This window comes from Zootoca vivipara, chromosome 1 (genome assembly GCF_963506605.1).
Source record: "Zootoca vivipara chromosome 1, rZooViv1.1, whole genome shotgun sequence".
NCBI classification, from domain to species: Eukaryota; Metazoa; Chordata; class Lepidosauria; order Squamata; family Lacertidae; genus Zootoca; species Zootoca vivipara.
This window is the reverse complement of record NC_083276.1, coordinates 73159013-73173719: the sequence shown is the minus strand read 5'-3', so window position 1 is coordinate 73173719 and position 14707 is coordinate 73159013. Positions and strand designations below refer to the sequence as shown.

Sequence of the window (14707 nt, the reverse complement as noted above, 5' to 3'; positions counted from 1 at the left end):
GAGGGCAGTAGAAGCTACTTGATGAGCCCAGGCAGGATGAGCAGTGAAGCACTCTTGTAACTACCAGCAATAATAATATGAACCCAAGCTTCATGAAAAAAAGCAGAAAATATGAAAAAAGTAAAATCGAACAGCATTAATCTGAAAAAGACCCTGATATTGGGAAAGATGGAGGGCACAAGGAGAAGGACGACAGAGGACGAGATGGTTGGACAGTGTTCTCGAAGCCACCAACATGAGTCTGACCAAACTGGGAGGCAGTGGGAGACAGGAGTGCCTGGTGTGCTCTGCTCTATGGGGTCACGAAGAGTCGGAAACGACTAAACAACCACCACAATGATCTTCAAGAAGGAAAAGGTATGTGCAGAATGTATTTTGTACATATGCTGATTACTGTTGCTAAGAAGGTTTGGGATGGTCTGGCATGAGTGGTTTATTTGCACGGCATAAATTAGAACAGCAGCACAAGTTTAAATATCAGAGTGCTGAGAAGGTGATAGATTATTGGAAGCAATCAGTCAGCATTTATAAGGCTAATAAATTGTATGCAATGCTTCACCATAGGCGTTTTATATGTTTGGTACAGAAGACAGGGCAGTACTCGGCCATCAAAAGAAAAACCCCTTTAGGTAATTGAAGACCGTGATGAATATGTCAAAGAGTCAATCAAAACCACAGCAAATTGTTTGATCTGCTGCAAGTAGTGTTAGTTATCGATGTACATCATGTCATCTTCAAACTGATGGGTGCCTTCTCCAGCTTCATTGCCTTCTGGTGCAGGCATTTGATTTGTGCCTGTGGTTATGAAACCTATGGAGGTTTTTTGGAGTAAAAACTGGTTAATATGAGCAGGTATGAGAGTTGTTTCAGGCCAGACAGTTTTACTAAATATCTGCAGAGTTATTTCCTTATAATCCCTTTCATCCATGGTATCTGGGTTTTCTTTTAAAAGAAAGGGGGAAATCATTGAGAGGGTTTTCTTACATTTTGTGCCTATTAGAATTCCACCACCAAACATGCATATACTATCTCTTATTCATTTCAGTTGGGCAAATTGATTAGGCTGTAGCATCAAGAAGAGGGACAAATATTGCAGCCCCTTAAAAGACTCACAGGTTTATTTTAGCATAGGTTTTCATGGATTAGAGCCTACTGCATCAGATGCATGAAACAATTGTCCTAGTTTTGCACACAGACCAAGGTGGGGGAAAGTTTGGGGAGAAACAATAATGAAATGCAGAGATGGAGTGAGGCCTGACATTTTTCTTGTAAATTACTAGCTGTGCTAAGTTAACACCTGTAGTTATTTTATGAAGCAAAGGTTTCTTTCCAGTTGATGGTGTTAAAATAAGCATAACTAGGAAGATGGCATCTTTGGTTACTGCTGCTGTGAACGGGTCACTTGCATAAATGCAAGCTTTGCATAGCAATGTCACAGACCTTCCTGACCTCTTGAGTTTCCTGGCCTTTGGCTTCACTGTCTAGAATTATTCTTCCTCTGCAATGTCTGGTGTGCCAAGTGATGATAAGACCAACAAAGTATTTTCTTTTCGGCAGCCTAACATGCCTTCCCCTCTGGAATTTGTCACTATGGAAGGCACTGGATTTAGCCAGATGAAGTAGAAATCCATTAATCTCACAAAGATGCACATTAATCTCATGAAGAGACAGAACAGACATTTTTCTATCCAAGGGCAAACAGCAGGACATTACAGCATCACATCTGATGAAATAGGCTTTCATCCACAAAAGCCGTTTGTTGTCTCTGATCTAGAGGGCCTATGTGGGTGTGGGATCTCCAGTGCATACAGGACTTTGTACAAATGACAGTAAGCGAGGGAAGCACCACATATGGACGCGGGTGGCGCTGTGGTCTAAACCACTGAGCCACTTGGGCTTGCCTATCGGAAGGTCGTTGGTTTGAATCCCCACGACGGGCTGAGCTCCCATTGTGTTGTCCCAGCTCCTGCCAACCTAGCACTTCGAAAGCATGCCAGTGCAAGTAGATAAATAGGTACCACTGCGGCAGGAAGGTAAACGCCATTTCCGTGCACTGTGGTTGCCGTCACTGTGTTCCATTGCACCAGAAACAGTTTAGTCATGGTGGCCACATGACCCAGAAAGCTGTCTGGACAAACTCCATCTCCCTTGGCCTGAAGGCGAGATGAGCGCCTCAACCCCATTTGACTGGACTTAACCGTCCAGGGGTCCTTTACCTTTTACTCTTTTTTACATACGGATTTAAGGTGACCAGGTGAAAAGAGGAAAAGAGGAAAAGGTTCCTGCACCTTTAAGAGCTATTCAGCAGAAGGAATTTAAGCAGGTTGTCCACTTGTTATGCAATCAACACCTGCTGATTTGACACAACTCTTAAAGGCACGGGGTGGCTGTCCTCCCTTTCATCTGGCTGCTGTATATGCATAGAAGTCCTTGGATTACAGGAATCTCAGCTATCAATTTCATAGGCGGGAAAACTCTACAACTGAGCATTTTGATTTGTAGTGCTCAAACTGTGAGTCCAGTGGAAATATTAAGCATCGTGACAGGGTTCAAGCATTCCCATGAAACACACACACACACCAGGCCTGGAACTTGGAAAGCACATGATGCAGCAACCTTGCTGAAAGTCTGGGTTTGGGTAGTGCCTGGGCAGGAGACTGCCAAGGAACCCCATGCTCACCACATTGAGTTCAATGGAAGAAATAGTACTTATAAATAAGTAATCTCTGTAATTTTTAACAACGAACACTTTTTGATAAATTGCGTGGACTTTTCTACTTAGCTGCTCACATTAGCCTTTTACTGCTGATTCTTCTCTTTTAAAAATTGTTTTATTTTTATTTATTTATTTTCAGAATTATTCTCTGCACCTTACTCACGTGTGTAGTTCATAGGTTGTCTGTTGCAAAAGAAGCTGCTGTTGCTTAAGGTGTCTGCCATTGAGGAAAGGGTAACTGTGCAGTAGCAGATCTACAAAAGAGATTGTTTTGGTATCACCACATCTTCCATTACCATTTAAAATGACACACTGGCATTGTAATTCTAAGGAGATCCGGCAAATCTGCTTGCGATTTGAACACATTTTTAAAACACCAATTGATCTGCTAAAGCATAGCTTAACAGTTGCATTTTTAGCTGTGTTGCTGCTGGTGACGACCTTGTCTCTAATCTACATTCAGCCAATGACTTATGGACCTAGGTCTTAGGTGCCATTTGAATGAATTATTTTGAAGGCAACTTGCTGTATCTGCACCTCCCCTCGTGAAGGGCGAGGGAAATCCTTGCTAAGGTTCAGAGTCCAAACTTTAGACCATAGATTGAAAATGAAGGCAGAGATAAAACTGGACTGAAAAGTTTCCCCACTAAAGTGGGAAAATGAAGAACTCTTGACTGTCTGATCGACAAAAATACCAGTTTGAATGGCAGGGTGCCTGATCTCTACATTATCTGTCAAGATAAATAAATGCAATCATTATAATTTTTGTCATTTAAAGATAGATTAACAAATTCAGATTAGCATATATGAGGAATTCCTTGACCAGATATTAGTTAATCAACACATCAATTCTATTTTGTCCAAATAAGCTGAGGCATATTATCCTGTTTATACAATGCTTTGTAAGCAGATTTTGGAAAGAAATGTGCAATTAAATCCATGCAAAAAAAAATCTGTAGCTATACCCTGCATGAACAAAAAGCATAGCTGAAACACAAGAAAAAGCATTCTTACTTGTGATTCCAAAGATCTAAGCCGTTTCTCTTGGTCTTTCAGACCATTAAAGTACTTTGAAAGATTGTTCACCCTGTTTTGATGGGGGGGTGGATGGAAATCAAAACAGTGAGAAAAGAGGTAGGCACTAGAGTTTAGATAGACATTTCATTGGATCAAACATGGATTAGACTCCAGGACACGACTGGGACAGTGGCCATTGTGTCTGTTGCAAAGGATTCAGTCCAGTGAAAGTAAGTTGAGAGTAAAGTCCTTCTTTAACATAACAGTTAAATTGTGTAAATAAAAAGGGAAATGGGATTGAATCTACCTTCCCTCCCCCCAGCCCCAAACTGGCTCTCACCTACCTATACTGACCCTGTTTTTCTACATGCAATCCTTGCTCCCCAATTTTTGAGCAAGTGTGCAAATTGTGGTTGTTGGTATACATCCCACATGTATACAGGAGTTCATACAGTTCAAATCTCCATACAACCCTTGCTAAGTTGCAACTCCTCCGTGGGCTTTCATCTGCTCTCATCCGTGTTTCTGTGACAGAATACATCCTCTTCATCTCTGCTTTACAGAAGGGTCATGAGATTTGGACAGCAAATGGCTTGAATGCATGCTGTGTTCCTTTAGTTCCCATGCAAAATCTGTTTTCTAAGTAATTGTGCCCTGAGTAATTTGGAATGCTCTGGTTACCCACTTAACATAGGGAAGGAACTGCTTATCTTCTAGCTCAGAACCAAACTAGGCACTCACATGATGACTAAATATGCATGGACTGGTTTATAAAAGCAGGAATGGTTTTGTTTGTTTGTTTTTAATTTAAATGGAGTGGGGTGGACTTCTAGGGTTGGAGTCAATCTCAGGAGAACATTCAAGAGTGGCTTTCACTTCCTCTAGAGATGCATGAATTTGTCAATTTTGGGTTCTCAGTTTCTCATCATTCAGTTCTCCACATTTTCACATCACTTTAAAAAAAAATTAAGCCCTTGTAAAAATTAATCAGCATTATAATGCAAATTTCTCCTAATATATGCTTTTTGCAGTGCAATCTCCCCTAATATAATGTTTTTTTGTACGTTCATTTTCATGAATATCTGCATTTTAGGCACTTTGCCCTAGTATATGCCTCTTTGTACACATTACTTGGCTGGAGAATTGCATTGCAAAATTTGGGGAATTGCAGATGTTGAAGCATGATTCTGTTTCAGTTCATGCATTGTTACGGAAAATGACTATTAGATAGGTTTGCCTTTATCGTGAACGGAATCATTTTTTCTCTCCCCTAAGTTCCTCTTTCCATGCATTGATAGAAAGTAAACTCCACCCACCCAGCTTTATAACCAAATCAATGTTCACATGTTTAATAAACACAGACACAAAAGTCTGGTTTGGCCCTCAGTTAGCATCAAAACAGAGATTTGGAAGTCTCCATTCGTAGATACCCACTTGTCTGACATTTTCTTTAGCCTTTCTTCACTGCTTTCTTTTTTCTTTGTTTCCAGATTTGCCAGGTAGTTTTCTTTTTGTAGCATCTCCCACATTATGATTTTTTGATCTAGACCTCCTGGCAGATCTCTTTCTATAGTAAAGAAACAAAACAGCACAATGTGATCAAGTATGAGGGTTGGGGAATGCCAACCTGTGTGATAGAAGAAAGGAAGATCAGAGCCTAGTGAATCAGATTTTCCTTGCAAAAAAATTATTGCTATTCAAAATGAGCTAGAAAATCTTGAATACGTCAGAAAGGTTTGTGTTCACTCCTGGAGCTCCTTCACATGCACACTTGATATGACTGGAGCTGTGAGAGGTAATAGCTCCAATCATCTATTAGAATGGATCCATGAGACAACTGCAAATAAAAGCATGCCCATTCCCCCATTCTTAAATAGTCAAAATCAAACTTCTAGGAGGCTAACAAATATTAAATTATTAAAGACAGAGCTGTAGTCTCGTAACGCTGAGTGCTATCTTCTTCAGTAATCTGTATCCTCCTTAAAAAATATTAGTAACTCACCATTAATTATTTAGAAAGAACATTTAATTGCACAAAATTGATTTTTTTGAAAGTAGCTTTAGTCAGAAGCGAACAGAACTATTGTATCAGTTCACATTGCTGAAAAGGTAATGTTTTTAATGGAGGCAATGCACATATTTATCATAATGCATGTGTGGACCCTCTGATTGTGCTGAACATCTTATTATTACCCAGATGCTCCTTTTTGTGCTCTGTCTTTTTAAAGATCCGTCTAAGAAACAGCTTAATGTGGTCAATAATGATGAAGGGAGGCGCAAACGCAGGTCGGCCGTGGTATTCCACAATCAAGTTGTAACGCTGAAATTTCCAGAAGATGTCTGCGTTTCCCTGAACAACCTGAAAAGTGTAACTTGAACAGGGAGGGGGGAGAATCACATCAATAAAATCTCATGTTTGTTTCTTTAAGCCATTTACATACCGCTTACTCACCAAAGTTTCTAACGATGCACATGAAAATGACAAAAATGTATGGTAGGATAAAATCAAACAAAATTAGTCCAAGACTGAAAACTTTCCCTATGATACCCTGCTGATTCTGGAATAGAAAGGTTTTTGGCAAGAATGTGAAGCTCAGCAAGGAGGTGCCTGGTCTAATCTTAGCCAGGAAGGAGTTCCACAGAATTGCTTCCAAAATACTGAATGCACAGCTTCTGGTGTATATAAGCAGTCCATCTGAGCCACGATGGAACATTAACAGAGACTCTTCCAAAGATCCCAGTAATTGGGCAGGGATATAAGGAGGAGCCGGAAGCAACAAAGAATTATCTCCCAATGTTGCATGAATCGGCTTTTAAAAATAATAATAATTCCACAACCCTTATTTAAGGGCTTTTAAAGTAGCGTCTTTCCAAATGTGTTGCGTACCTACATTTACAGTTGGAAGCAACTCATTTAAAGCAGGGGTGGCCAACTCCCAAGAGACTGTGATCTACTCACAGAATAAAAAAACTGGCAGTGATCTACCCCCCTTTGGGGGTTCAGGTCAAAGTTAGTTGTTGAGCTTTTTTTTAGGAAGGAGGCAGGCCCATTTTTGGGGGGTTCGGGTCAAAGTTGTTGAGTTTTTTCAGGGAGAAGGTAAAACGTTGAGCTTTTTTTAGGGAAGCCACAGTTGTTCAGCTTCTTTGGGGGGAGCCAATGATCTACCAGTGATCTACCGCAGACGTCCAGGGATCTACCAGTAGATCACGATCTACCTGTTGGACATGCCTGATTTAAAGCATCTGTAGATTACTTTAGCCTGTATTTAATGCTTTCGTTTTCAGTTGGATGTCACTCAGCTTCACAATAGGCAAAGCCTTTGACTTTTATTCCACCATGTACACACACATGGACAGGTACAAAATATGTGCAGTCTTATTAAAACTATAAAATGTGTTAATTTAAAATATTTAAGGTTTGGATTGGATCCAGACTTGCCCTTCCATATATGGAAGGTTTTCTTCCCTTCGTGGGAGCGGACCAAGAACCTGTGGGGGCTCCCTGTTGTGTTTTCTCACTCCAGCCCCCAGAGCTACCACCTATGCTGTTCTGGAGGGTGCCCCACCCGCCAGAGTAGGTTTTCAGGGAGGGGAAATGGTGGACCATAGAAGAAATGTGGAATTGGTGAAAATGTCCTCCTTCAGCAGGAAAGCCCCATGGGTAACCTGAAGCCATTGTCTTCAGATATATTAAAATCTTACCAAATCTTTATAGAGTAATAGTGTTGATGTTTATCCATACTGGGCCCTGATGTATTACCGTAGACCCTTTATGTGCACGTAGCGGAGAATGCTTCCCCTCTCCCACCTGTTCTAAATAATTTGTGTATATTTAATTGAATTCTGCAGTAGAAATGAACATATTGCTTTCTTTGTCATGTTCTGGCTATAGTTGGGAAAAGCAATTACGTTTTCCAGCCCATTCTGAAGTAAATCAGCTGAAACCCATTTTAAATGGCTTGTGAATCACACTGACTGTATTAACAATTCTCCTGCTGAGAAAGTTGGGCGCATCTAAGTTCCAATGAAATCAATGGCAATTAAGCACATCATTTAATATGCCAATGGGGCTCTGGTGTTTTTCTGGATTGCACTCGTTATGTGCAAAATGAAGACAGTCATCAATGACTGTCCACATCTATGCTGTTATTGTTCGTGCATTTAATCAGCGCCTCCCTCTTTTTATAACAGGCAGGGGGGGGGATACTTGCCTGAACATGGCAATCAAGAGATTCATAAGCAGTACATTTGTAACCAGCAGGAAAATGACTAAGAGGACTATGACAAGCCAGTTGGCATAGGCATTTGGGCACGAAGATGCATTATCCGTCAGGTTTGCCATTGGACTCGGTGTGCAATTTTCAAAGTTCATGCGAGATGCTGTAGTGGATTGAAAACAAAGCAATTGTCACTTTGGGAAGCTACTGGTTGTTAGGCCTGTTAATTGCTGAGGCTGTTCTCCCTCTTTCTCCTGTTCAGATAAGCAGAATTGGTTTTTGTTTTTGCAATTTCACGGCTTCAGTACCATGAGGTGTGCTTGATTCTGCATTGTTGCATAATTAGGACACTGGATTATCTTAACGATTAGCAAGAGGGCAGAGCAAGCATTACAAATAGAGTTGACACAAACACACACACACACACACATTCAGAGATAGAAATGACACATCTATATAATGCAAATCTCTATTAGTTTTACTATTATTAATTATCAGTCCTTCACCCTAAAGTCCCAGGGTGGGTTACAACATTAAAACACAATATTAAAATAGTTTAAAGCAAAAGGAGAGGGTAGTTCACGACATGTGGCAGCATTAGGTTTGAGAACAGAATTAGTTTAAAATAGCCTGGCCTGCTCCTTGGCCTTGAACATCAATGTAATCTGCAGAAATCAGAAGGTGGAACTTTTCCACCCGCCGATGTGCACTCAAAGGCAAATCTATAGCACTGCTCAGCTTTAGTGGGAACATTATTATTATTAATATTTATTAAATTTTGCCCATGTTTGTTTTGCTTACAAACAAACAAACAAAAACCCACATTAAAACCAAGGAAGAAAAGAAATATATTAAAAACATCCCACCCACTACTAAAAGGCCACATGTAGTTAAAGGCTAAAGGTCTGGTTATAATGAAAAGTTTTTGCCTGGTACCTAAAGATATGTAATGATGGCACTAGGTGAGCCTCCCTGGGGAGAGCATTCCACAAATGAGCCAGTACAGAAAAGACCCATTCTTGTGTTGCCACCCTCCAGATTTATTGTGGAGGGGAGCACACAAAGAAGGGCCTCAGATGGTGATCTCAGGAACATTTGTGGAGCAAGAGTACAGCAGTGCTTTGGGGCAATGCTAATTGTAGAAACGATGCCATGGTTGGTATATCTTATCCAAGTCTAAAACAACAGCAACAATAGGTATTTTAATTCCTTAACCTTACAGTCTATTTCATCCAGCGGAATCTGTCCAAATATGTGAAGATAGGGGCGGTAGAGCACCCTTCTGAAGATCCATTCCACTCGACTGTCATCAGGATGGAGCAAGGCTTGTGTGGTCACGCCATAGGCAATGAGCCATACACTCAGGAAAAAAAGGAAGAAGAAAACATCCTTCATCTGTAAAAGGAATACATAGTCTGAAACCAAGACATAGATTAGGAATGTACAAAGGGGATAATTAAGGGACTGAGATTGTCTTCTTGACAGGACTTCTCATTTCTTTATAGAACCAAGGCCCAGGCCTGTAGGGAGGACAGTTTTGTGCTACATGTATGCCATAATGATACAGTGAAATGTCAATTAAATGGTAGGAAGTCATACCAAACTGTTCCCAAGCAGTTGAGCAAGGTTTCTTTCTTGCTGTTTAATTCAGTCCATGTCATTAGAGTACTTTAATACTATTACAGGCATGGGGAACCTCCCCCAGCAGGATTTCAATGTGTCTTTGAGAATGTGCAGAGTGCCTTTCACGTGCCACCTTGTAATCACAAGTCCACGCGCACACACATGGTTGCTTGACCACTTACATTCCACTCAGGTAAAGACTACATGCCCTACATGCAGACTTCACTATACCCTCCAACATTTCTCCAATGAAAATAGTGCTATCCAGAAGGCCTGGGTTTGTTCCTTTGTTTTAGGAAATAACTATACATCATTGGTTTTCATGTCTATGTGAAATCTTGTACTTACCATTCTCTCCACAATGATGATCTTTGGGCCCAGTTGCTTATGGATGGCAAAAATATGAATCAGTCTGAGAGTGAACACCATAAAATCAATAGCAAGTACCGTGCGGCCATCTTGAAAGGTTGAATTAAACATTCTGGGGTTGAAAGAGAAAATGAGTCGACTCCCTTACATCTATTTCATAAACTTTTCTTATGGAGTGCCAGTATATCATAACCACAAACCTGCAGGTAACTCCAACAATGAAGAAAAAGATGGCCACCATATCACACTTGTTCCAATTATCTTCTACATACAGCTTGATTTTTTTCATTAAATTCATGTCTTCATCAGTGAAAAAACTCTGTAAGTTAACAGCATTTATTGTTTAGTATAATGTTACACACTTCCATGTCCCATCATTAACTTAGCATTCCAAATGTAATTTGAATTAGAAATGTCAACAAGAATGTTGTTGTGTTGGGTGAAATTACCTTTACTTCATGGCTCTATAGTTCTTAATACCTAACAGTACATCTTTAATGGGCACTGATGGCTAATGGGGACTTAGCTGTAGCACAAGCTGGCTGCTTGAGCAAAGGGTAGAGAGAAACAATTTGACTGATAGAACGTGGCCAGTAAAGGGGGAAGACAACTTTGGTAGTGCACAAATGTGTCTATTGCACATGTGAATTCCCAGCCTCAACCTGTAAGATCTAGCAGGGTAGCTGAGAGCCATAATGTAGGTTACCCACCTGTCGGATTTCTTCCAAGACCAACGTAAAAACCCAAAAGTAAAGTACAATCTCCTGGATGGATGGGCCCTTTGGTGGGGGTGGTTTAAAATCCACTAAGAGGACATAGGCAAACAGAAGGAGGAAGGCAAAGTACATGATAACATTCCCCATAAATACTGTGACAGGAGCGGTCCAGAATTTTTTCCATCGTGTAAACACAAATGTTGCACATGCTATATTTTCAGAAGCAATTTGCGTTTCTAATTGGGCATCTCCCCTGAAAAAAAGAAAGAAAGAAAATACTGTTTTGTTTCTGAGCAGTGGTCTGCAAAGCAATTTTATAGCTGGATTGTAAGATTCACAGGATAACTAAGGCAGCAGACCTATGCTCAATTGCCTGGTACTAAGCCCCATAGAATTCAATTGAACTTACTTCTGAATAGATATGTATACAATTGAACTGTGATTGTCTTCAGTTTCCTTTCCAAGGAGATCCTGAAAATTCTCTTTCCCCAAACTATTCAATAAACATTAAGGGTGGTAGTCAACTGAGTTTTACTTAGAGTAGACGCTTTGAAATTAATGAGCATGCATAAAGGTAAAGGACCCCTGACAGTTAAGTCCAATCACGAATGACTCTGGGGTTGCGGTGCTCATCTTGCTTTACTGGCCGAGGGAGCCGACGTTTGCCCTCAGACAGTTTTTCCGGGTCATGTGGCCAGCATGACTAAGCCGCTTCTGGTGAAACCAGAGCAGTGCACAGAAATGCCATTTACCTTCCTGCCGGAGCGGTACCTATTCATCTACTTACACTTTGTCGTGCTTTCAAACTGCTAGGTTGGCAGGATCTGGGACCGAACAACGGGAGCTCACCCCGTCGCGGGGATTCGAACCGCCGACCTTCTAATAAGCAAGCCCAAGGCTCAGTGGTTTACACCACAGCGCCACCCACGTCCCAATGAGCATGCCTAAGGGCCATTAATTTCAATGGGCCTACTTTCAGTAAAACTTAGTTGACTACCGCCCTTAGTTACTGGAGTGTAGCTATTCAGACAATGTGCTGCTATTGTATTTTGTTTTTTAAACTTCTACATCTCCAAACTCCAATAGAGGAAATTAATATGTAATGTTTATTTATTCTCTGTCTCATCAAAGTAAGAATAATATTCAATACAACTGTGGAAAGATAATGAAATGAAATCCTGGCTTTGTTGAAATTAACTCTGCATCTCCCATTGACTCCAGTGATAGACTAAACTATTTCCCCCCTTGAGAGAGACTTATACAGAAACAACTTTACATTATTTCAGGGACAAGTTTGTGTGATCCACCTCTCAAGTACAGTACACAGCATCACAATGGCTCCACTTGAGTGGGAATAATCTGTCAACTACTAAATGATTACAAGTTGATTTTGGATATCTGTGGAAAGTGGCTTTTTACGTTCTGCACTAAACTGCCCATCAGTTATCATACAGTTCTGCAGAGCATAACTATTCTTTATTTCTAGCATTTTAAACCCTGCTCTTCAGCTGAAGATGATATCTGTAGCGTAGTTCGCAGTTCAATTAAAAAAAGGAGACTCTGCAATTCAGGCTTACAGGCTTGCAATCTGAGGCTCCAGATCTTAAAGTTAGCCCAGCTGGGATGGATTTTTTATTTATATTTTAAGATCCTCAAGGCAATTTCTCAATCTTGGTTGAGGGCTGCAGGAGCATAGCTGCTGCTAGAGTATTGATAAATATCCTTATAATGTTCAAGCTATTATAATGTTCTTATAGGGCCAAGTACTGTGCATGGTCATCCCATCCCTGTCTGCTCTCTCCACCCCACCCCACCCATCTTTTAAGTCATGTTCTCTGTACACACCAGAGAGGAGACAAGGATTTATTCACGCGGCGCACATTACAAGATTTGTTTCCTCACACCAGCATCCACCACCCCGCTCCAACTCCTATTCAATTAAGCTCTCATCTTAACATGGATGTCTCAAATGTACACACCTCATCTTAACAGTGGCCAATGTTTTCAAATCAGATGGAAGCTGGTGTGAAGGGAAACAAATCAAAGATGAGGATTCCTCAAGAAACTGCAGGATGCATGTGGATTGTGGCTAATGTCTTGTGTACATGGCCTCAGACACCAGCAGCAGGAATCAAAGGTAAGACGTGCACAGCCTTAACTTGTGGTTTTGCCTACCCACCTCTGTGGACCTCAAGTTTAATCGCCAAGAAGTGTTCTCTTTCTTTACTCTGTTTTGAAGCTTCCAAATAACATTACATTGTAATCTTACCTATCTACTTCCTTGGGGAAAAGCAATGTCCTTTCAGAATCCGGGCTGTCAAGGTCTTTACATGATTCTGGCTCCTGGGCTGATTGTGTTTCCTCACTGCAAAGGAATTGATTTACTGAAAGATATTGGAAAGCAGTTTTTCACTCCAGAGGTGAGGGGAGACTTTCAGTGCTGAACTAAGCTTGATACATAAACTAAGGTAGCATAAACCACTTGTAATTGTCCTTTGGTCATGTGGGGGGGGGGAGAGCAGGGTCATGTGCACCATACCTGCTCCTGATCTCCACATTCAACTGAAGATCACTACAGAGGTTATATTTGTACAACTGTGTGTATGTAGGGATCACTCTCTAGGTCAAGCATCCCCAAACTTCGGCCCTCTAGATGTATTGGACTATAATTCCCATCATCCCTGACCACTGGGCCTGTTAGCTAGGGATCATGGAAGTTGTAGGCCAAAACATCTGGAGGGCCGCAGTTTGGGGAAGCCTGCTCTAGGTGTTCCTTTGGTTCCCCTCCACATGCACTCAAAGAAGGATTTCTGTGATCTTCTGGCTGTCACTTATCATAGAGATGATTCTCCTCCACCCCGTAAGATGGAGTTTAAAGTGCTAAAAAGGGACAGGGATTCTGTGGCTCTCCATATGTTGTTGGACTACAACTCCCATCATCCCTCCCCATTGGCCATGCTGCCCGGCACTAATCAGAGTCGTGATCCATCAACATCTGGAGGGCTACAGTTTCCTCATCCCTGGGAGAAATGAATAAAATGCAATGTATTTTTCTAACATTTAGAAGTGACAGTTGCCTGTTTTGTATGAATTTCTGATTTGAACGCTGTAATATTTAGGAAGGTTGGCTTTCCAATAAGACACAAAATTATCCTACTGGAAAGCCTGTCCCCTTAGTTTCATTTAAATACTTCTGATATAGTTCATAGGTAACTAAACTGAATCTACTCAGAGGCAGAGACATGGGAGACCTTACTCATAATGCAATTAAACTCCAGCCTAGTCTCATAAATGTTGTGTTCATTTTGGTTTAAGTGAGTTTGTGGATCAGACTGAAATAGGTTCTAGAATCTAGATATTTACAAAAGAGAAAGAGATGAGGTCAGGAGCTGATGGACATTGATAGATGAGAATGTACAAGCAATTGAGATAATGTCTGGTCTGGCACCTAGTATGCTGTTAAGAGTGAAAAACAGACACTGATAGCATAAGAATCTGCACGAAGTATCCATCATTCTTCCATTTGGGCAGAATAATTGTACTTCTGAGAGATGGGATTTGAAAACAGTTGCCACCTTTATTCTCCATGGCAGAGACTGAAAAAGTAGCATGACATGCAGATATTAAACTGCTGCAACTTCCTACATGATCACATCTGCATTCAAGGAAGAGATTTAAGGTGCTTCCAGTGTTTTCCACAGTGTCTACACTATGCCAGTCTACTTCTGCTCCCAGTTTAATCCGGGTTTACTCTTTCTGTGGAAAACCCAATACTTCTTTTTTAAAACTGCTGCCAGTGACCAGCTTGTGACACCTGAGTGACCTGTTTGCAGTATTCAGGCCCTATCTGGGAGAACCCTCACTAGCTGAACTTCTGCCTAGGGCTTGCTGATTAGAAGGTTGGCGGTTCAAATCCCCTTGACGGGGTGAGCTCCCGTTGCTCAGTCCCAGCTCCTGCCCACCCAGCAGTTTGAAAGCACATCAAAGTGCAAGTAGATAAATAGGTACTGCTCCAGTGGGAAGGTAAATGGCATTTCCAGGTGCTGCTC

At 41.1% G+C, this 14707-nt stretch overlaps 1 protein-coding gene across 1 annotated transcript in view; it reads right to left on the bottom strand.

Annotated features, from left to right (window-relative positions):
* Nucleotides 1–2797: 2797 nt before the first annotated feature.
* Nucleotides 2798–14707, bottom strand: part of TRPM5 (transient receptor potential cation channel subfamily M member 5) — a 36568-nt gene continuing 24658 nt past the window's right edge. Inside the window, exons 16-25 of the mRNA XM_035133374.2 lie at nt 12928–13023; nt 10653–10911; nt 10143–10261; nt 9922–10054; nt 9171–9345; nt 7945–8113; nt 5927–6105; nt 5168–5300; nt 3731–3803; nt 2798–2970 (exon numbers count right to left, since the gene is read on the bottom strand). Coding sequence (XP_034989265.2) covers nt 2872–2970; nt 3731–3803; nt 5168–5300; nt 5927–6105; nt 7945–8113; nt 9171–9345; nt 9922–10054; nt 10143–10261; nt 10653–10911; nt 12928–13023 — 1435 coding nt within the window. The 3' untranslated portion in view covers nt 2798–2871. The remainder of the gene's footprint in view (nt 2971–3730; nt 3804–5167; nt 5301–5926; nt 6106–7944; nt 8114–9170; nt 9346–9921; nt 10055–10142; nt 10262–10652; nt 10912–12927; nt 13024–14707) is intronic.